A 22174-nucleotide genomic window follows, 5' to 3' on the forward strand; every position below is an offset into this window, starting at 1 on the left:
CTCACTCACCCAAACTTTAAAACTTTCACTTGCTACAACACTAATCTTTAGAATGACATAAATCAGAAACACCACACAGGCAATACTTAGAAGTGAGTATAACTGAAAGCTTAGCAATCCTCCATATGCCTATTAAAATTAATGACGCTTTCAGAAAACTTGCATGAAATTAAAATCAAGCAGAAATATTTTGTCCTATAAACAGTTGAAGCTTCTTTTAGATTAGTATTTTGGCACATAGATCAGGACTAGTTGGAAAGAAACAGCTATTGCAGAATCTAGTAACTACAGAGTTTTTCTTTACTCAATCACACATTTCAAACAACAACAAGAAGAAACCTTACAAGAGAAAATTGAGATATTATCCCAACAGCACAAGTAACACTACACCCCATCATTACCATTCTGGCAGGGAGCGCTGCCAGTCTCCTCCAGACGGCTGTCAGAGTACAGGTACACCAGCATTACCTCCTTGCAGCAGGATCAGTTTTCCCCTCAAAACAAACTGTAAGCGTGATGTGAAGTACAACAGGACGAGGAGAAGCAGTTGAGACTCCCTCACCCTTTTCTATGTAGAGTTCTCATTTCAGTCTCATATAGTCTCTACACATAACCTGATCAGGCAACTCCAGGTTTCACTGCAGTTTGCATTTTGCAAAGATACTAAATTATTCAGTCTATGATATGAATAAGGGCATTCCCCTAACAGCAAGGATTTAATGAGCTATCTTCACTGTAAGAGAAAGGACTGCACATCAACATACTTCCTAAATCTCTGGATAAAGCAGGCACCTTTTCTCAAAGACGTGATTATTTAACAACTGAACAGCCTAACCTCAAGCATTCCTAACAATATCAAAGAAAATAAACCTCAAGTTTGCTTCCAAGATTAGATTAACAAAATAAACAGGACCTAGAAATAAAAACCTAAGCTTCTTTTTCCTGCCCCCCATTTTCCTGAGAATTAAAGTGTCATCTGAGTATTAGCAAAGCGTTTTGTTTGCTTCATTCTAAGCTGTTCCTGTCCTCATCTTTCTATCCAGAACATCCCAAAACCATTTTAACAACAAACGTACAGTTGTTGAAGACATGTTAAATATCAACATGAACCCTCCATGCATGTAATTATATTAGAAAGAATCAAAACAGGCTTCGTTACAGTTGTATGAGATCTTTCAGTTATTCTTTCGATGCTTTCACCTTCTGCAATCAACAACTCAAAGAACCTCCCTAAGTGCAAATTACAAATTTAAAAATCTCGGACTTGTTTTCTTATTCTCTTAGCAAGGCTTTCCTGGGACTGCAGACAGACGTCAGACAAAACATTCGATCATTCCAGCTGCACCACAAGGTTTGTTTTGCGCATGCAATACAATAACCCTTTCTTCCTCCCATCTCCCAGCACACGCTTCCCTTATTTGCCCTTTCTCCTTTAAGGGAAAAATCCACTTTCTTCAGCATTAGAGAAAATTCTCTCAACTATCTAATTTCCCTTCATGGAGGTTTCTCTCTCTCATTCCAGCATCACTGTGATTGTCATGCTGAACTCGACCTAATGCAGATAAGAAAGTTTTCCCTGTAATGTGATGCAAAAACCTTCAGAGAAAGCAGTCATCTTTACTCTAGACCATTAAGACCAATTACTGAATATCCAGACCACACTGAACAAGACAAAGTCGGATATTATCTTCAAATGAGCTCTCAAAGTGGGGACACATTCTTGTCATCTGATTAAGGGGCAGTAACTTCTGACCATCTCAGACTATTATTTAATGAAATGAGAAAGTCTGTCAAAATTTTCCAAAGTGAGTGCCAAAAACAAGTTTGGCAACACATCTAAACAGTATGGAGCAGAAATCTGTAGCTTTAGTAGTCTGCTTAACCTTAAAATTCATGACTAAAGTAGAGTCCTGAATGAAGTCTCTTCTGTTCTGGATTTGCCAGCAGTCTATGATCTGCTCAACCAGCTAGCAGTAAAATAGGGTCTAGCTGAACAGCTAACTGCTAGTGCAATCATTCAAACCAGAACCAAGTGAAAACCCTTTGACTTCTATATTGATTTAAATAAACTGAGTTCAAGAAGAAGAGAAATTATGATAATCGCGTAATGTCACAGCACTGTAAATCACCTAGGGAGGGAGAAAACTGGTTTTAAACATACAGCGTACTTCCAGCAATTTCACTGACAAGGCAGACATCACTTCAGAGGCCTTTGGGACAAATATGTACTTTTTTTTTAAAAGGAAAGCTGCCAGTCACATTAAAGCCTTTGTTCCGCTACAACTCAAACACTTTACTCCGCATTCTAAACGTATTAGAATGACAAAAAGCCTGGCACTGTATACTCAGTGGATACCTACGTCAAACATCTTTGCTTTTGCTTGTGTAGATCCACTAGAGGGAGATCCTAATTAAACAATGTCAAATTAGGGCAGTACAGAACAGATGAAGATCCCAACTGCAAGTGGAAATCAATGCCATTTTCCAAATACATGCAAGAGATGGGGACTTCACTAGTGTGTGTGTGCGGAATACATAAGAGCTGTAACACCTGACCTTTAAACCAAAACAATGTCAACAAAATAATCTTTAATATTCCTCAGAAGTCATTTAGATTTCTGTGAACCTTGACACAAAGTTTTAAATTCATCTACTGCTTTATAAATTTCGGAACAGTATGCTAAGCTAAGATTAAAACTGTTTTTCCTTTTATGAATAAAAACCAACTATTAAAATAAGCAAACTAATAAAAAAAATTACCAAAATGAGAAAATGTAGCAGAAAACAAGGATACTGGAAGAATCTTCAACTTCAGTTGTAAGCAATTTTTGAATCACAAGTGAAGTTAGCTATATTGGATTTCTGTTTGACTAGAGGTGGAGATTTTAAATGCTGTTTTAGACAGGCCAAGAAACATAGCAGTTTACATAGATTATTACAGAGAAGTTACCCTCTTTAAATGTGGATTTCTGAAGCAGTATCATCAGAACACCACATGAGACTGCATATATTTGTAATTTTTAAAAAAATCTAGCAGATAAATCAGAAGAAACAATGATCAACATATAATGTATTGATCTTCACATATTAGCACAAATTCCTACGGTAACATACACTCCCCTAGGACTTTTAACAGACCTTTTTTCAAAAGACAAATTTGTTTTTAGAAACTGACGGGTTTAGCACAGGGCAGTTTCAGCACACTTCCTAAAATGAACAGCTAATATTAGACCTTCTGAGGCAGTGACCTGTTGACTTAAATATTCAGTGATGTCAGAGGTGCTAGAAAAAAGCATTTTTGAAGGGCCCTGCACATCAAGCTCCTATGTACTTTGTGTAGCTGGAGAGTACAGAAATCCCTACACGAGACGACTAAACAGAATGAGGCATCAGGAAGAGTGTTGCCAGCAGGTCGAGGGAGGTGATCCTCCCCCTCTGCTCAGCYCTGGTGAGGCCACATCTGGAGTCCTGTGTCCAGTTCTGGGCTTCCCAGTACAAGAAGGATGTGGCACTACTGGAGCAAGTCCAGCGAAGGGCTACAAAGATGATTAGGGGATTGGAGCATCTCTCTTATGAGGAAAGGCTGCTGAAAGAGCTGGGCCTGTTTAGCTTGGAGAAGAGAAGGCTGAGAGGAGATCTTATCAACGTGTACAAGTATCTGAAGGGAGGATGTCGAGAGGATGGGGCCAGACTCTTTTCAGTGGTGCCCAGTGACAGGACGCGAGGCAACGGGCACAAACTGAAACACAGACAGTTCCATCTGAACATGAGGAAATACTTTTTCACTGTGAGGGTGACAGAGCACTGGAACAGGTTGCCCAGAGAGGTTGTGGAGTCTCCTTCTCTGGAGATAGTCGAAACACGCCTGGATGCAATCCTGTGCAATGTGCTCTAGGTGACCCTGCCTGAGCAGGGGGTTTGGACTAGATGATCTCCAGAGGTCCCTTCCAACCTCAGCAATTCTGTGATTCTATGGCACTCTAGCCAGTAACTGGGACATGTTATTATGCTCACACTCGGCTTCCATTTCATGAACTACACAAAAATCCATCTTTGAACTTAAAGGGGAAAAAAAAAAAAAAAGTCAAGTCAGACCAAAACAACAAACATCAGGGTTTAACTGGTGTTAAATTGAAGGAAGCAGAGAAGCAAACTGAAATACCACTTCAGGCACCAATGAAAAGTCTTCTAGCAGAGTGACCTGGACAAATTCATCGTCTGGGGCAAACAAAGGACTAGAGAGGGAAAGATGAGCTTTGCAATGTGTCTAAAATCATTGTATTTAACGATTTTAGACACATTGTAAAGCTCATCTTTCCCTCTCTCCAACTCTCCACCTACTTAAGAAATTACTTAAGTGATGCAATAAAAATGGAGTTATTTTCATCTTGAGTTGTTTGCTCTTGTGGAATTACACTGACTGGGCTACTGTGTTTTTATGACTTTTTGGTATTCTTAAAATTACATTCAAAAAAATCCCCATAAAATGGTTTTAATTTTGTCCAAGTCTAAATAACGAATCTTTGCAAGTTGAAGTGAAGTCTTAGTTCACTAGAATTTCTACTGCAAAAGAGCATAAAAAATGTACTTGGTTAGTTCAAGTATACTTTGTGTAAAGCATAATCATTGATAATCATCAGTGAAATGAAAAACAGGCACACTAATTAAAACATGAGCACCATCATGTCCGTACATGTCATTTCAGTGTTTGTAGTAGCTGAATTTTAATGATAGGAGAAGAGGGAATAAAATTAGATGAAGAGAAAAAAATATTTATACACATTTATACACATACACACATAATACATACTATATACATATGTATATATTTTGTGTGTATATTACACACACTATACACACACAGAGGTAATGGGAAACTACATAAAGCTCCGAGACTGGGGTGATTACCATAAATCAGACTTAGTCAGATTTTACATGAAATGATTAGAAATCAATGCTTAGTGTGTTCTCAAGTGCTGGCTCCTGAGATAATAAACACCTGGAGTACGTGAAATGTTTACAGTCAAGTAACCCTTAGGGAAAGAAGAATTGAGGGGTTTAGAGGAGAAAACACCCAACTGGGAAATGGGAGAATGGGATACTCAACTGGATTATTTTAACTGGCAAAGACACCTTATTCTTTTAACTATCTTTTATTTTTTGGCCCTCTGCACTGCGTAACAGCATAAGCATTGCAGAATGTATCACCCTTCATTTTCTAGATAGCTTATTTTCAAAAATTAAGTCCTGAAGCAAGCATCAGAATGAAGAGAGACTTGATAAAAATCACCCTTTGCTGTTGTAGAGTCACCTCTAGTAAGGTCATCCACAGGCTCCCTTCTACATAAGGGAAATAAAATTGGCATCTCCTGTTACAGGGGCAATTTTTAAAGTTTAATGAGGACAAAAGAATTCTATTTGGTTACAGGAAGACAAAAGTTTATTGGAAGTTGTGCAAGTTAAAAACTCCCCGTCTGTGTGTCACAGCATTATGCTGATCAATTTGGGCTAATGCCCATCTGCAGTACGTTATGGACACCACCTGAGGACTGAAAGCCACCAAGTTCTCCACCAACGATTTGAGTATTGTATGTTATCTTGCTTGTTATCTAAAAGAGCACAAACGAAATGGAGAATGAAATATCTGTTGTCTAAATCCTATGTGATCATTTGAATACAACTCCTGGCTCCAAGGTCTCCAAGTTAGAAAACTACTGCCAAAAAAAGGGTTCTAAATTCTAAAATTTGGGGAGGAAAAAAAAAAACCTTTTCATTTTATCTGTTGTTTTCATAACAAACACTACTCATTGAGAAGAAAAAATACCAACATACATTAAGAACACTTTGCCCAAAAGATCTGTCTAGAAATCCTGCAAAGTACCCTGATTAAGTGTTAGGCATTTCTTGGTCATGGGTGCGCATGTGCATTTTAAAAGCAAAAGTCAGGAAGTTTCTACCTACAACAGATGAAAGGAAGAAAAAATGAAAATAGATTTGCCTGTAGGAACTGTAATTACATGGATGGCAGTCAGTTGAAAGTCACAGCTGAGCAGCAGCAATTAGTTAGACAAAATGGCCTAATAATTTAAGTGGCTAGAGGCTGAAGATACAGCATCATTAGAAACAAGTCTGAACTACCTCACTTTTTTGCACAAACATTTACAATTTTTCATCTTTACATTTAAACAGTCTTCCAAAAAAATTAAAATATCCTTACCAGCTTCCTGTGAATTTAATACTTCTAAGGCATGCATCATGGCACTTGCGAACACATTGGCATCTTCTTTGCTGCCAAAATTCAGACCGTACACCTGTCTAGCATCGCGCCACTGGTGGAAGGTCTGTGTAGCTTGATTGTACTTCAGCCCTTTTGGAATGGCACAATTTATTACCACCTATGATAAAAACAAACGAACAAAAGGGAATATTAATTATGTTTAAAACTACTGTTTCATCACCCATTTCACCTTAGTTGTGTGGGTTCACTTCATTCTCACAACCTACAAGATCACAATGTTCAAGCAAATAGCTGTTTTAATTCCAATACTGCACAAAATCAGTTATGAGAATAGACAAGGGGAAAAATGAAATACTTCTGAACTTCGTAGTTTAAACAGTCTCATCTCAAATGATGCAGTAAAGTTTCACAACAGCAATTTAATAATATTAATATTTCTGACTTCTAGTAGCAAAGTACTTATGAGGTGAATATACCGAAGATGAATACGTAGTTAGATTTCAGGAACTGTCTTAATTTTCCATTAACAGCAGAGAATACTCATTAGAATTATTTTGTTTTACCGAATTATTACCTTGCCACTGCAGCTGCTGCACCCCTTGGCTGATACAGTGCTTTCAGTAGCAGTTTACGTGGACCTCTACTGTGCATCACAAGGTATCGGCATCTTGCAAAACTGTTATACCTCAGACAAAAGGTGAGGAACTCTAGGTAGTCGGACAATCATTTATTAAAAGCTCTCCACTAAGAGGATCTCACTGCACCTTGGATAACTATATCCTCTCACCTTTTTCCACGGAATAACGGGGGGGGGGGGGACACTGTACATTACTTTGAATAAGGAGTTAGTGACAGATCACATGGGAGATTATCAATTATGCTTCAGGTGCCTGATAAAAAAAAATAAAAAACAAAAAAAACACCCACGAACACAACACACAAGAACAGACCAAAAGAAATTTGGGAGAGGGAGATGGAGTTATAAGTTTACTTAAACAAGTGTAGATCTCTAACACCACGCCAGCTATCACAAGACAGAGCATATTTCAAGATAAAGTACTGAGTTTGCCATTTAATCAAGATCTATTAAATTTTTCATCAAGGAAATTAAGACACAATCATTGTTGCTCCCTTTCCAGCCTCTCAAAGTGGTAGATCATCAGTATTACAAAATGCCGAAAGTTCATTCATAAAAATCATGCATCCAACCTTTCATAATATAGGAAGAACTAGAGAAGACTGTTGGCATCTTAAAGATGGTAGAGAAGATGTTCAAGAGAGAGAGAAGTTGGTACTTATGCAGATTGCAGCCAATAGCACAGAGTAGCGTAGAATAAAAGTTCTTAGGTTGAGACTTTGGCTTAAGGAGGGTCAGCTGAATTGTACGTACACTGTCTATCGTCTTTCCTCCTCTAGCCTATATATCTGTCTGTAGGAAAGAATGGTAAAGAGTGCACAAGGAATGTCCTCTGAAGGTTTGTGAAGTGATTAGCAGTTTATGGGGAAAAAAAAGCCATAATACAGTTTTGCTAGTTCAATTTAAAAAAGAAAAGTAAATTAACTACTTACAGTTCCTATTACTTTACTGAAAACATATTTAATGTTAAAAACAATCAGTAAGATAGCTTAAGTTTCCTATTAAAAAACTTTCAGAGACTCACTTACCTGATGATCCTGAATCTTCCTGCCCACTACTCTAAATGTGTTGTTGCCTGTGTGATGATATATATGAACTCTGCTGAATCCAGTTGATCCACCAGCTGGTACCCATTTCTTATTGGCGTCATCATAGACCATTACTGCAGCCCGTGCTTGGCAGATACTCTGCTCACTGTTAAAATTGAAGTATTTTAGATTAGAACATAAAATTACTTATAACAAATGATTGTATTTTGGTTAATTTTCTTTTATTTATTTGAAATGTTAAAGTCACCTTCCGGGAAATTCACCTTTCATAAACACAAAATTGCAAGCACTTTGGCATTTCGCTTATAGATGTTTGTTCTGAAAAGTTTTGTCAAAACAGACGTAACTTTTAATGAAGAGATTGTGATTCCCCTCACCACCAACCGTGAATTTTAGTTAAACTCTAAAACTATATATAAAATTTTCTGCAAAGACTATAGAACAAAGAATCTAGAGTTGCACTGGCTTTATACAATTTACATTTTCCAGGGGCAATTTATTCAACAAAAAATGAGGATACCAAGGCCCTTGCTCCTTTCAACATCTATAGGAGAATGCACACCACATATTCAGCAATAAAGCTCAGCACAGAAAAAGTTTATCTGCTCATAAATGAAATGCTTTTCGTTTCTGACATATTTTACATCGGTTTGCATCTAGAGTTACATGATCTCCCTCAGAAAAGATTCTATTGATTACTATAAGCCTCAGTTTCATCAAGAGACTTTGCTGCTATCATCAGTTAACCTRTGGCAGTCACCTGGAGGGTAAAGTACAGTCTCAAGTTAAAAGGAAGCATATCAGGAATGTCATCATATAAGAAATCCAAGAAAGCAGAACATACCAGAAACACACTATTAGGAGGGGAAGAAGGTGGGACTACACAAGTTGTCTTTACTGGAAATGTCCAGATGCAGACAGAAAATAAAAATAGAAAGGAATGGTTTCTTATCAGTGAGTAAAGTTCTCTGAACATACCAACCACTCCAACAGATGCAACATTAGAGAAGGCACATGAGATGCCTGGCTTGCGAGGAATGTGGCCTGACATTTGGAGAACTGGAAAGAGGGATGAAGAGACTGCTTTTGTAATTCATTAAAAAAGTGTAAGTAATGAAAAATTTATTCATAACATACAAAGGTGGAGGAAGAAGATTTTCTTCACAGCCTTTTTTTTTTTTTTTTTTTAAGATTGGGATGAGTTTCCCAAGCTATTTCCATCTCCCAGCAGAAGAAAATACAGCAGTGTATCCAGTTGTTTTTATTAACTTTCAGTACCGAGGTTCTTGACAGAACATAGCATCAGTTTCTATCAGACTTTCCATGGCACTGTAATAGCCAGAGAAGCACTCAGCACTAGAATGACTTTCAAGGCTAGGGGAGAAGAGAGAAGATAGATCATGCCTCCTATGGAAGCAAGAGATCGAAGATCAGATCAGGAAACAGATTCTCTATTCAGAAGTCACACATATTCTAGTCTCATCACCTATTTAGCAACCATATCAGAATGGAACTACTACCTCTAATTATCCCTTCTTATTCCTAACCAGAAATTAGTTCAATATAGGTATCATAAAGTTATAATATACATATCTTCCTGTCTACAATTAAGACCCCAAAGACCATATCTAATCCAAGGAGACAGGTTAGATGCAAAGGCCCTAGCTCTTCTGAAAATAGTAAGCTGCAAATTTTAGGTGTTTCACAGTCCCATTAAAAAACATGCCACAGGTTGATACAAAGGTTCCCCATCAGAGAGGAGAGCCCTGCAAACACACACTGGAACATACCATCTTTCTCTGCTTAGAGTATTTTGGAGCACAACCACCTTGCATGAGCCCAAGCCTAGAAACGGTCTGTACCATTCACACAGGACAGAACATGCCCAAGCACTAGTGGCTTTCTAAAAAGTGTAACAGGATTACACAAAACTTGGAAAATGTCTGAACCCGAAACAGGGTTTTGCTGTGTCTGAATTCAGATTCAGCACAGGCACGCTAAATCATAGGTGAGAGGACCTAGATACTGATTTGGAAGCAGAGCCATGAGGTTTGTAGAGTTCTTGCCTAAAATGACTTCATCTGAGATTCACAATCACATGGCAGTGTGATTAAAAAAGTAATTTAGAGCTCTATTAAAAATTGAAAATATGAGTGCAAGCTAATATGCTACAATTACAATGACGGTAAAACTGGAGAATGACCGGCTAACGGCACAGTGATCAGAAGACTTAACCAGTAGAACAGATGATCAAATTCAGAGGTCCTTATTCGGAGCACTCTTATTCTCCGTCTTGCCGCAGTCCTTCGACAGGCTAAAGCATTGATAAAAGCTCATTTTCGCAAGTTCTTATTTAACAACAAGAAAAAAAAATACAAATTTTACAACTATTTGGTGTTCAAGGGGCATGATTTGTAAGCACAAACAAGCTGACCTTGTGTACCATTTCAAGCTTTTCTTTAACCAGCGTTAAACTATTTTTGGTTGCATTTCATAGACTCTTTATGCCTTATAACTGGAACTACTAGACAAAAGTCTAGACCTCAAATATTTCATGCCCCATTTAAAATAAAAGCATTTTCTTAACAGCATTGGATTATTCTTACTCATCTAAAGATACAAGATGATTTAAATACTTCAGAAAATGACAAATACAATTTCCAGTTGACCTATTCAATCATTACACTTTTGCCCTTATCTCATACAAATCCTAAAACTAAAATTTTAATGTTCCAAATACGTAATTTTCATATAAGGGTACCAATTTGAAGGTGACATACTTCGCTCCTGCTAAAAGTCCCCACCACATATCACTGTTTACCAGAATACAGTAGTGTGTTAGAAAAATTAAACTATGATTATCAGAAATAAATTAAACTCTCACAGTCTGTTAGCCTTTTTCGAGGGTTCAATAATCCCATGTTACTAATGCTGGGAAGATGAACGCAATTTCTTTCTCTTGGCAAAACTCCTGCACTCTAAAATGATTACTTATTTTGAAAAAAAGCGTGAAGGCATGAATTTTAGTAAAAACAAGAATCTTTAGGACTGCTCTCAAATGCTAACTGGATAAATATTTAAATAGAGCATGTTATTTTTATATTAATATACTAATTATAATTTTGAATAGTTATTTTATAATGTCTAATTGCAAGTCTCAAAGTTTTGTGTTTTCTTTTTTAATATTAAAATATAATAAAAATATTCGACATTAAAATAATTATTATTAAATAATTATTCGATAAATATTTAATATTGAAAAATATTATTAAATAATTAGTTAAAATATTTAATATTAAAATATTTTAATATTAAAAGATGCACACCTCAACTCCACTACACTTGAAGGGCTATACCACACTACCACACAATGTTGTTAACTCATGACTATTTCATTGATAGGCTTAACAAAAAACCCCAAAAAAACAAAAAAAAAAACCCAAACAAACAAAAAAGAAATCACACACCAAGGTTCAGTCTTCTTTTCTTGATCCACTTTTTCCTAGGAAAAATGCCAAATTTAACACACAGACTGTTACTAGTAGCTGGCCCAGCACCCTCTGCCTTCCTCTGCTGTACATAAACTTAACCATCAGTTCAAAGCCAGCCAAATCAGAACAGTCTTTCATCACTGTTCCTCGCTCTCCTGGTTTAATACATTTCCTTGCCGTACTTCCACAGGAGACGGGTCTTCACTGACCTCAGTGTTCAGAAGTGAACTCTTCACTGTCCCCAGCTTCTTATGCTCATGTCCCTCAGACTGCAGCAGCAGCCAGGAGGATGTTAGAAGGCTGCTTACTTAACATCCACTTTGGTCTGATCACCAAATGCACTTTTTCAGACAGATTACTTTAGCATTATTGAGGAAGAAAAAGAAATACTCTATAGTATTAACAGTCATGTTGCAACAGATAAGAAAAAGATTGTTCATCTCTTTCCCATGCTATTAGGCCTTCAAAAACATCCCACAAAGTTTACTTGCCCATCTGCAGTTTTTCCTTTTGCTGGTGTACTGTACCGGTATAAAAATTCCAGGAACCATTATGCTTGGATTAGTCCGCGCTTTCCCAATACAAGAGCTCAGTGGGGGTCAGGGAGGATAGAGGGTAAAGGGATCCATCTCCAACCTCAAACCCTACTGCCAAAACACACAGCCATCCAAAGAACTGATTGCCAACTTATTTAGGGGGGGTAGGCTGGGGAACTACAGAAACAAACTAAATACTAAGAAAAAATTAGAGATGATCTATTCCTAAGTAAACTAACCAAAGCTAGTAGATGAAGCTAAATCCAGAAAAGGGAAGATTCAGAAAAAGGAAGGCTTATGCAAAACAGCACTTTCCAAATTTCACGAAGCAAAGAATAAAAGTTCTCTGCCCCAAATTTAAAGCTTGACAAATAGCTGAATAAATATATGTTAGGAGGAGTTCTTTAGATGTAGATGTAAGACTCCAAGTGTTAAAGTCAGTCACTATTCTGGATAAGACCACCAGCCTTACAAGGCCAAAGACAGATTTTTTTTTTTTTTTTTTTTTGGGGGGGGGGGGAGAAGAGAGGAGTCTGGCACTTAAAAGGCCCACAGAAAAAAAACAACATAGTAGTAATGAATCATAAGCATAAGATTATTCATATGGGAGACTGTACTTTCCTCCTCCAGTGATGAGATCATACTGAAAGCTCAAACACCCTGGCAAACTCAACCCTAACAGACATAATTCTTTAGCTCAAATGGAATGTGTTCATTCTTTCACATCCCCAGTGCTTAGGCTCAATGCACAGCGACACCACTACACAATCTGCCATCCTAAGCTTTATTTATTTATTTATTTATTAAGTGGATGCTTCTTTTTTTTCTATTAAAGGATAGATCCCTCTACTAAAAAAGGATAAAATGACTTAGACAATCAAACCCAAGAGGAAAACTGCAGGACTGCAGCCATGGAGAAGATAACTCAAATAGACTAACAAGAGCAAGGAAAACCTAAGATCGCATACATTCTCAACCCTTTGTATTGCTGCCTGTGATCTAACAATTAGGATTTTTGAAGATACATGATGCTACTGCTTCTTCTGGTGATTCAGGTTATTTGGAACAGAAAGTACCAATGGCTGATACTTTCTCAATTTACAGAAACCTAACAAGATGTTCTTAAATGTGTAGTCTTTGAGGCGCAGGAAGGAGCGGGAAGAGAGACTGAGATTCATCATATGCCTGCTTTGGATTTTCAAACTGCGTGGCACAATGCTAGAAAGAAACTCTAAACATTTCTAATACTAACGTCTTAAAACACACATTTTCCACAAAGCAGCAGAATCCTGGTTCAGATACCAAGTTTTATGTCATTTTGGTGGCGTTTTGTGACACAACTTTCTCTGCTTGTCCCTGAAACTCTATTGATATATCACAATTAAAACATGGGTTCTCCACTTCACTATAAAAAACACACTTGCTACTATATCACTACTTTCTATTAACCAAAACAGACACTTCAGAGACAAAGCTAGCAAGTTTATATAAACACATCACTTGATATCCTCCAGCTCATTTGGCTTAACTCAATAGTTAAGCTATTTGCTAACATCTTAATGTAAAAGGTTTCCAGCATCCTCAAATAAGCTGCACACACTATGGTCTACTGAGAATCGGACTGAACCTGATCAGTTGTGTAGATTAATTCTTTTGTTTGGAAGTAGGGGAAGGGTTTGGGTTTGCTGTTGCTGCGTTTGGAGGGTTTTGAGGGGGGGATGGGGAGAACTTTAGGTCACTTAAAATTTAACTCACACTCCACTGCTCCAGTTCTACCCCTTTTTGGAGCTTCTCTTTAGCGCTGCCAAAAGCAGATCTCGGAGGGAGTTGAGCATAACAGCTTTGTCTCTGCTTGCCAACTAGACTGGAATATACAACACCAACCGGACAGCATGAAACAACATAATCCATTTGGGCTCAGCAAGGATTAACATACTAGTTCTTACAACAAAATACTTTTCTCTAATTTATCAGTTGAAAGATAGGGACTTCAACTTTGTCTGCGTTACCAGAGTCTAGCTAAATGATGATACTGTATGGAAACATTTGGCACTTTGCGCAGCATGTGTCATGCTGTTACTTGCATCCAACTTCAAACGATGTGGCCTGCCCACATCCAATGCTTCAGCTAATACAGCATCTACTTTCTATTTAGTTTGTGCACTAAGACTAATTTGAGACCATCTGATGTATATGATGACTAAGAAAATCATGCAAACTATTCTTCTGAAACTGTGACATGAGGACAAGTGTGATTGTTGATTTCTCACAGCAGGTCACACTGAAACAAGAGTTGGCATTCAAATGCAAGGTGAACTTGGAGGAAGTAGCTCTAAATTATTTCTCCGACATACCTCTTCTAAGAAGTTGGTACTCGCCTTTGCCTAGAAAACTCCTCATTGATCACAGAGATTCATTCATCTCCCCACCATGTCTTCTTCTCATTAATTACATGGAACACAGACTAGCTGTAACATCAGAAACCAGAGGGAAATCTGGATGCGAAAGTCCCTGCTAGAAATAAAACTACTACTGTTGAGGAGCAAGAGGAGCAGAATCCAATGCTGGGAGCAAAAGGAGTGGTACCTGGCTTTCAGCACAGTGTTCTGCAACAGCTCAGTCAGGAATTTTAGTTAGTATACAGTTTATTGAAGCTAAACTTTCTTTGTTCAATGAACACTTTCCATTGAAAGAAAATTGCTTTTCATTACATGTATAAAGCTGTTTAACATTAACTTAAGAGCTGTTTGCTCTTGTAGCAACAGTGTAATTTACAGAATAAATTTCCCTTCTTGCTAGAAAACTGTTGTTCTTTCACGGTTTTGCACTCCTGGCAGCACTCAATTCCATGGCAGCAGGGAGATATCAAAACGATGAAGGAAATCATTGCAGGACAGAAAAAAGTTGTTACTCAGAATAACAGCTTCATCTCAAATGAAGGTCTGTATTTTTCACATGGAATTACTAACTTACAACCTCAGGATTTTAAATGTTGTTGCACATACCGTACTCAGTATTTTATAAAATGGACATACAGTCACATTTTGAGTTGGCAGTTCAATATTGTCTCTGGGTCTGCCATATGCTGATTCACATAAAAATTCATGTCTTACTCTTTTTAACAAATGCTATTTAAGTTTGAAAACACATGCTAGAGTCAGACTGAAATGCTCAAAATCTAGAATAATATTCTAAAGGAAGTTTTAAAAACTAAATTAAAATTTCACTACAAGTTATTCTTCAAATGGACAATAACACTTAGAGAAAGCATGAAATAACCTGGAACAGACACCTGAAAAATTGGAACAGAGAAAGTGTTCTAGCTACAGAAACCACAAAGAAGGACAAAAAGAACACAAAGCGGTATGAAAGAGGTTTGAATAAAGGAAGAGTACTGTGAAATTCAAAAAACATTGAGTTTAAATATTAACTGGTATTTTTTCATGGTCCATTTTAACACAAAATAATACATCAAATTACTCAAAAGTCCATGTAAGTGCTTATCCTTCATCTATTCCAACTCAAACTGGAATTAGGGAAATACAAGAGAAAATATGATGACAGTCAAACCGAGAAATTGTTAGGTTATGGAGATGAACCTTAATAAGAACAAAGAATTGGTGGCAATTAACAATAGCAGACTGAAAGCCCTGTGTTTTTCACTAGCATGAAATTAATTTTATTATTTACATTGATTATATTACATTATAATCTCCACCCCAAACTTATATTCATAAATACCATGAAGTCAATCTTCCAATTTTCATCTCAAATGAAAGATGAATTTAGGAGAACTAGCACATATACACTCCAAAAATGACTATTTATCCACTAAGGACAGATTAAACAAAGTTTAAAAACAAAGGTTTCACGTCCAAAGCACATATACTGGGGGGAGAAGGAGGTGGTGGTAGAAATAGCATAAAGAAAGCCAGGGGATTCATCTATTTCTGTAAAACAAATATTATTTTTAAAGCTCTAGTCTGCACATTGGAAGCACACTGAAAGGATAGTTAGCTATAAGACTTGTCTTATTTGCAGGGCAACAAAACAAATAATTTGAAGACAGCAAATTTCTTCACATAAGCAGTAGTATGTTTGGGATTTTACATACAGAAGTAGCAGAAGGCAATTTGACTTTCACATGAGACTGAACAAACCTACTGTTCAGTTCAAAGCAAGTTTTTTTTCCTAAAAGGAACGTATTGCAAGCAAAGTCTTCCAGTGGTTTAGAATGACCCCTTGTACGCCTGCTTCGTACCGACTTTACCTGGAACCCCTCTGATGAGGGCTGCCTTCAGTAGCCTTCAGGACTGAGGACACCTTCCAGGTCCCTGCCCATCTTGAGGCAGGGCCCCAGCCCCCAGTGTGTGGRGCACGCCACACGGGCTGGTCACGCGAGCCACGTACCAAGCGCGTTTTAAGCACACGCGTACTTCACTGCACTACCCTGCTACTCTATGGAATTTCACAAGGGTATTCTTGCACTGTCATTCCGGTATATGAAAATAGAAAAGGCTATGAAAAATGCATATTAATTTTAGACGCATATTTTGATTTCATGGGGCATTCAGTATGTTCAAGTAAGTGTTAATATATGGTCTCTCTGTAAAAAGCCATTTAAAGTCACTATAATCAGCTTATGAAAAAGGTGGTCATGTCAATGAAATGTTTCAGGTAAGGAACTGTTTAACTAGYGTAACAAGTCACTTCTCAAACTCAAAAGATTGTTCAATTCCCCAAAAAAGGCATCAGTTTTCAAACTGTAACAGAAATTACAACTGTTTAATACACAACAGAGATTAAAAAATATACGCATTTCAGTAGCCAAAAGGAATGACCATTTGCTGTCTTGTTTTTAAAAGCAGAAGAACAAATCTTTAACTTTTATCATACACAGTATGCATTGATAAATGCATAAAACCTGAGATGCTCAAAACTATATTCTAGAAAACGTGATCCAACTCAGGACTTGCAGAGCTTCATTTTCCATAGGTTACCTACTAGTTTTTGTTTTTTTTTTTWWAAAAAAAACTTTGCTTGTCTGTATTACTGCAGTATGCAGACATTTATCTGTTTTTTCGTGTCTGTTTAAAAAACAGAAGAACAGTTTTGCTACAGTTTTTACTTCAGGTTCAAGATTTTCCTTATAAATCATTTGAATTGAAAAAAAATGTAGCACTGGAATATATTATTTATGTTCCAAAAGCATGCTCATTCTCGACATTTAAAATGCTTAAAGATTCTTAAAACAGAAGGTGAGGTTTTAAATTGCAGTGAAGAATTTACTTTGAGCTATCAGACATTATAAAGTTTGTCCAAACTTCAATCTGAAAATACTACCATGCTTACTTAAAATTCAAAATTATGAGATGGAGGAATAAGAGCTTGAGCGTATTAGAAGTTTATTCAATAGATTTGGTTCTGGCCTTGTACGTAAACCAAGTGATAACTTCACAGAAATACTGTGTTAATAAGCCTTCATCATCTGCCTTTGGTGTAAGATTTCAATGAAGCAACCGGCAAAGTTACAAGTGCAACACTTTTCTAGTTTTTTCTAGAATTTTCTACATTTCAGCCTACAAAGAACCATGAAAATGTTTTACTAAAGGTTTTGAACAGATGCTTTGAAAAACATCCGACCTAAACATTGGCTGGATATTTCATTACAATGGATTTGCAGTGGGGAGAGGGAAAGAATCTTTCTAGCCATTTTTTTTTATACTGGTAAAATAAAAAACATAAGTTTAGACAGATAGAACCATGAAACAGGATAATTCGGTTTACACTTCCTCAATGCATCCATCCGTATTCTTATTTTCTTTTATCCTCTTACACAGGATGTTCTCTTAGACATGGCATTTTTGGTAAATTATCCAGATATTTTTCCTGAGAAATATTGTATTGTTACAATCAAATCAATTTTTTCACTCATTCGTCAAACATATTTCTGAAGGGCATTTCCTACTTTAATTATACTAAAAGGTTATGCAGGATCTGTGCAGTCATTTAACTAAATTAAGTTTCCTCAAAGCAGATTCGAGGCAGTGGCACGGCAAGCCAGAGGTTCTGCCCCAAGAGGACAAATAATACTGCCAACACAGCAAGTTTGCTCAGGACAAATGGAGATGGAGCAGAAGAATGCTAGCACGACCTTTCGTCCATCTCAAGACAGATTTTCATCAAATATATATATTTGATACACACACACAGTCATAACATCCTGAACAATCAGCATCTGCATACTTTTTGACAAAGCTAATTGGGGGAAAAAAAAAACCCTCTCCAGAGCGCAGTCTGTGTACGAACCTCTTTGTAAGCACCAGAGGACACTGTAATTGAAGGAAGTTAACAGGCACCCAATCAATACCTTTACCGAATAGAAACAATAATGACAGATTTTACAGTTCAAATCTTTTAATTTAAGGATCTTAAAGACCAGGGCCGAAACCTAGCCAGACGCATTACTTCCTTCCTATACATAATTATTTTTGATGGTGTGTGTTTTCCTTGCTTCAATTGCATGAAGCTGAGTCCATCATACAGTGGGAAACCTTCAGGTGGGCAAGAAAATCAACATCATCTTCAGTAACTAGACTGACAGTTGATGATTTCCCATGAAAACCCACTTAACATGCATTTCCTATTGTCTATAGATATTTTAACAAAAAGTGACCTTAATATGTTATTTCTCAAGCTTTCAACACATGGTGTAAATCACAGCTTTCAGAGTCTAGATTCCCAGGGCAATCTGAGTTCTTGAACATACACACTGCAACAGAATCTGTCTTTACATTACCACTGCTGTGGATCATGTAACTTATTTTACTTACAGATAATGAATGCCCAGCTCCTCCTGGAATGATGAAACAGTAGCAATTTTACATTACTTGGTTAATCTAATGGATGCCTCTAGTATAGAGATCTACGTAAAGGGAACATGGCTAGTCTTTGATTGAGACATTATAGCCCCAGCGTTAATATATGAGTATGTAATTCACATCTTATTACAAGAAAGTCTTGTAAAAAGGATCATTCTAAAATTTACAAAATGTGTTTTTATTTATTTTTTAGGCAAAATTTAATCAAGCACTTGTTTTTAAAAACGGAGTGGACATTAACAAGATTTAATCAAGGAAAAAGTGGGTCCACTCTAAAACGAGGTAGAGTATTCAGCAACAAAGGGCACAGAGGCTACATTTACCTCAGCCTTCTTCACCTCAGTCTCCACTAAGAAGTTTCACCTAGGCTTCCCCGGTCCACATGCCTAGTGGCAGAGTCTGGGGGAGCGGAGAATCACCCACAATAGAGGAGGATTTACTTAGGGACCATATGGGCAAATTGGGGATACAGAAGTCCAAATTGAATGGCATGCACCTGCAAGGGTGGAGGTAAAGAGCAGGTGACACTGTGAGGCCACTCTAACATCTTTAAAAGGTCATGGTGATTAAGAGAAGTTTCTGACAATGGGAAAAAGGCAGATGTCATGACCATCTTCAAGCAGGGTGAGAACAAAGATCCAGGGAACCACAGGCCAGCCAGCTTAACCTCTGTTAGGTTATAGGGCAAATACTCCTAGAAACCACGCCCAACCATCTGGAAGTCAAGAAGGTGGCTAGGGGCAGCTAACAAGGATTTACCAATGGCAAACCATATCTGACCAACTGGACTGATATCTATGGTGCGATGACCTGCTTTACAGACTGGAGGAAGACAGGCATCATTTAACTTGACTTTAGCAATGCTTTTGGCACAGTCTCCCACAGTACTCAAAGTTAAATTGAAGAGCCACGGATTGAATGCATAGACTACAAAGTAGACGAAAAATTGGCCAGACTATCAGGTAAGCAGCTTGATGTCTAATAGGTGAAGCATTTCTTGGGGTAAACATTGGAGCTGAAACTGTTTAATGTCTTTAATAAAGACCAGGCCAACGGGATGGAATGCAACCTCAGCAAGCCCGCAGATGACTATCCCCAAACTGGGATAGATTGATATGCTGGACAGTAAAGCTACTGTTCAAAAGAATCTCTGCAAGTTGGAGAAATGGGCTGATAGAAACCTCATACAATTCAAAGGCAAGCCCAAAAACTTGCACTTGGACAAAATAACCACCAGGCTGTAAAAGGTGATTACTCCCCTCTATTCAGCACTTCTGAGAATGTATCTGGAGTACAGTGCCCAGTTTCAGGCTCTCCAGTACAAGAAAGACTTTGACCAATTGGAGCAGGGGGTTAGAGTACAAGATGTATGAGAAGAGGCTAGGATAGTTGTGTCTGCTCAGCCTTAAGAGAAGCTAAGGCAGGAACCTCACTACCATTCTCATCTACCCCATGGGTCATTACAGAGAATACTGAGTCACTCATCTCAAAAGCACACAAGGATGAGAGGTAACAGTCAAAAGTTGCAGAAAAGGAACTTTCAAGTGGATATATGGAAAAAAAATCACCAAGAGAGCAGTTAAGCACTGGAACAGGTTGCCCAGAGGAGCTGTGGAATCTCCATCTCCGACGACTTCAAAATTCAACTGGACAAGGCCCCAAGCAACCTGATCTAACTTACATGACGGCCCCCTGTTTTTGAGCAGGGGACTGGACAAGATGAACTCCCAGAACCCGCATTCTCCCTAAATTATTTTATGTTTCTACAGCAAATTAAATTCCTCAGAGAAGGCCCCACTGATCTGCAGATATATAAGTACCACCTTACGTATCACAGTTCCCTCCTTAGCACCTCATTCTATTGGAATGTTCTTCCCAAAAATAACAGTATGCATTTCACACTTGAAGTTTGAACCAGCCCCCTCTTCTTCAGCCTATACATAGAAGAACACTAGTATATAGGATCTTTAATACTCAAAGTAACAGATTTAAATAAAGTATATATTTTATCATCAATCTGTACTACAAAAAAAGTGTCTGGACATTTACAATAGTGTTTTACTATGCTATTTTAGATTGTTATGATTAGTAGAGAGTAACTGACTGAATCTGAAAGGGAAACAAAACACTATAGTTCTCAACTACAGACAGAACAAGTGAGAACAAAACAAAAACCACTGCACTCAAGGATTTAGTAAGGATGCAAGGGAAAGGAAATCCCCTTATACTTTCTTTTCTAGACCAAATGAACCAAGTTCTTTCAGGCCTTAGCAATTACCATCTCTTCCTAAACTTCTGATAACTATCTCTGCTCCCCGAAAAGAGAGGAAAAAGCCCATGAAACTATTAAAGGTATAATGAAGTGATAGACACAAATCTGGGCACATTACTTCAAGTGAGACATGGCTAATCAAAAATAAAGTGAAAAGATTACTCCAAACATCTTATATTCAATATTCATATAATCCTAATGTGCCCCCGCCTTTTTAAAAAAAACACACAAAAGGTGCAAATAAGAAGGAAAACAAACCACTACTCCCACTGGAGTAAGCAGGAAAATTTCAGCCAGTATTTGGGGAGAAGGGGAGAAACTGGGGTTACTGTCAAAGAAGAAAGGGATTGGATTTGCATCCCTTTGCTCCTGCAGCAAGTCATGCTTAAATTGTTCTGTGAAATAGCAGTTGTTCTCCATCCCCAGTAAAAGGAGAAAGAAAAAACTTTAAGCAGTTACAAGAAAAGAAGTTTTGATTAGAACAAATTAATTAGAACTGTAGTTCTACTCCAGAACAGTTAGCAAAGGAGTTGCTAGAGTCCCCTCTCATTTGAGATTCTTTTTCAAAAAAGATTAGACAACACTTGTCAAGGTTGATCTCAGTATTCTCCATCCCTTTGCTCCAAGGGAAGACTGATTAGATCAGTCCAGCTTTACTGAATGCCAAAGCTCTTTGCCACTCCTTCCTCTGTCCTCATCCAAAACCTCCCCTTTTCATCTCTGCTTGCTGCAGCCCCCCTACTCTCGTATTTCTTCTCTCCCTCCCACCTCAAAACTGTATCTTCCTGCCTCAGCAATTGGTTTTGCTTTGCTCACTCTGCAGTTCTTGGTTAACATAACACAAAGAGCGGTTGCGTCCATACTACTATCCCGAACTGGCCCTGACTCAAGCCACCACTGGTCAAGCAGACCTTCAGGGCACAGATCCCAAAGAAATGTTGCGCCTCATTTGCAAGGAGCATATTTTCACCAGAGGGATGCCTCACCGGCTTAGAGACAACAGACAAGACAAGGCCCATTTCAAAACAGTGTTCTTTTTCTGGAGGCTTCAAACACACACCCAGTTACGG

The 22174-nt window shown here is 37.7% G+C and overlaps 1 protein-coding gene across 4 annotated transcripts in view; it reads right to left on the minus strand.

Moving 5' to 3' along the window:
* The window catches only part of ENAH (ENAH, actin regulator), a 53482-nt gene extending 45417 nt beyond the window's left edge, over positions 1–8065 (minus strand). For all 4 annotated transcript variants that reach the window (XM_026060457.1, XM_026060455.1, XM_026060456.1 and 1 more), the window contains exons 1-2: positions 7904–8065; positions 6218–6395 (exon numbers count right to left, since the gene is read on the minus strand). In XM_026060457.1, coding sequence (XP_025916242.1) covers positions 6218–6395; positions 7904–8035 — 310 coding nt within the window. In that variant the 5' untranslated portion in view covers positions 8036–8065. The remainder of the gene's footprint in view (positions 1–6217; positions 6396–7903) is intronic.
* Between the last annotated feature and the right edge of the window lie 14109 nt (positions 8066–22174).

This window comes from Apteryx rowi, unplaced genomic scaffold (assembly GCF_003343035.1).
Source record: "Apteryx rowi isolate R43461 unplaced genomic scaffold, aptRow1 scaffold_169, whole genome shotgun sequence".
Classification (NCBI taxonomy): Eukaryota; Metazoa; Chordata; class Aves; order Apterygiformes; family Apterygidae; genus Apteryx; species Apteryx rowi.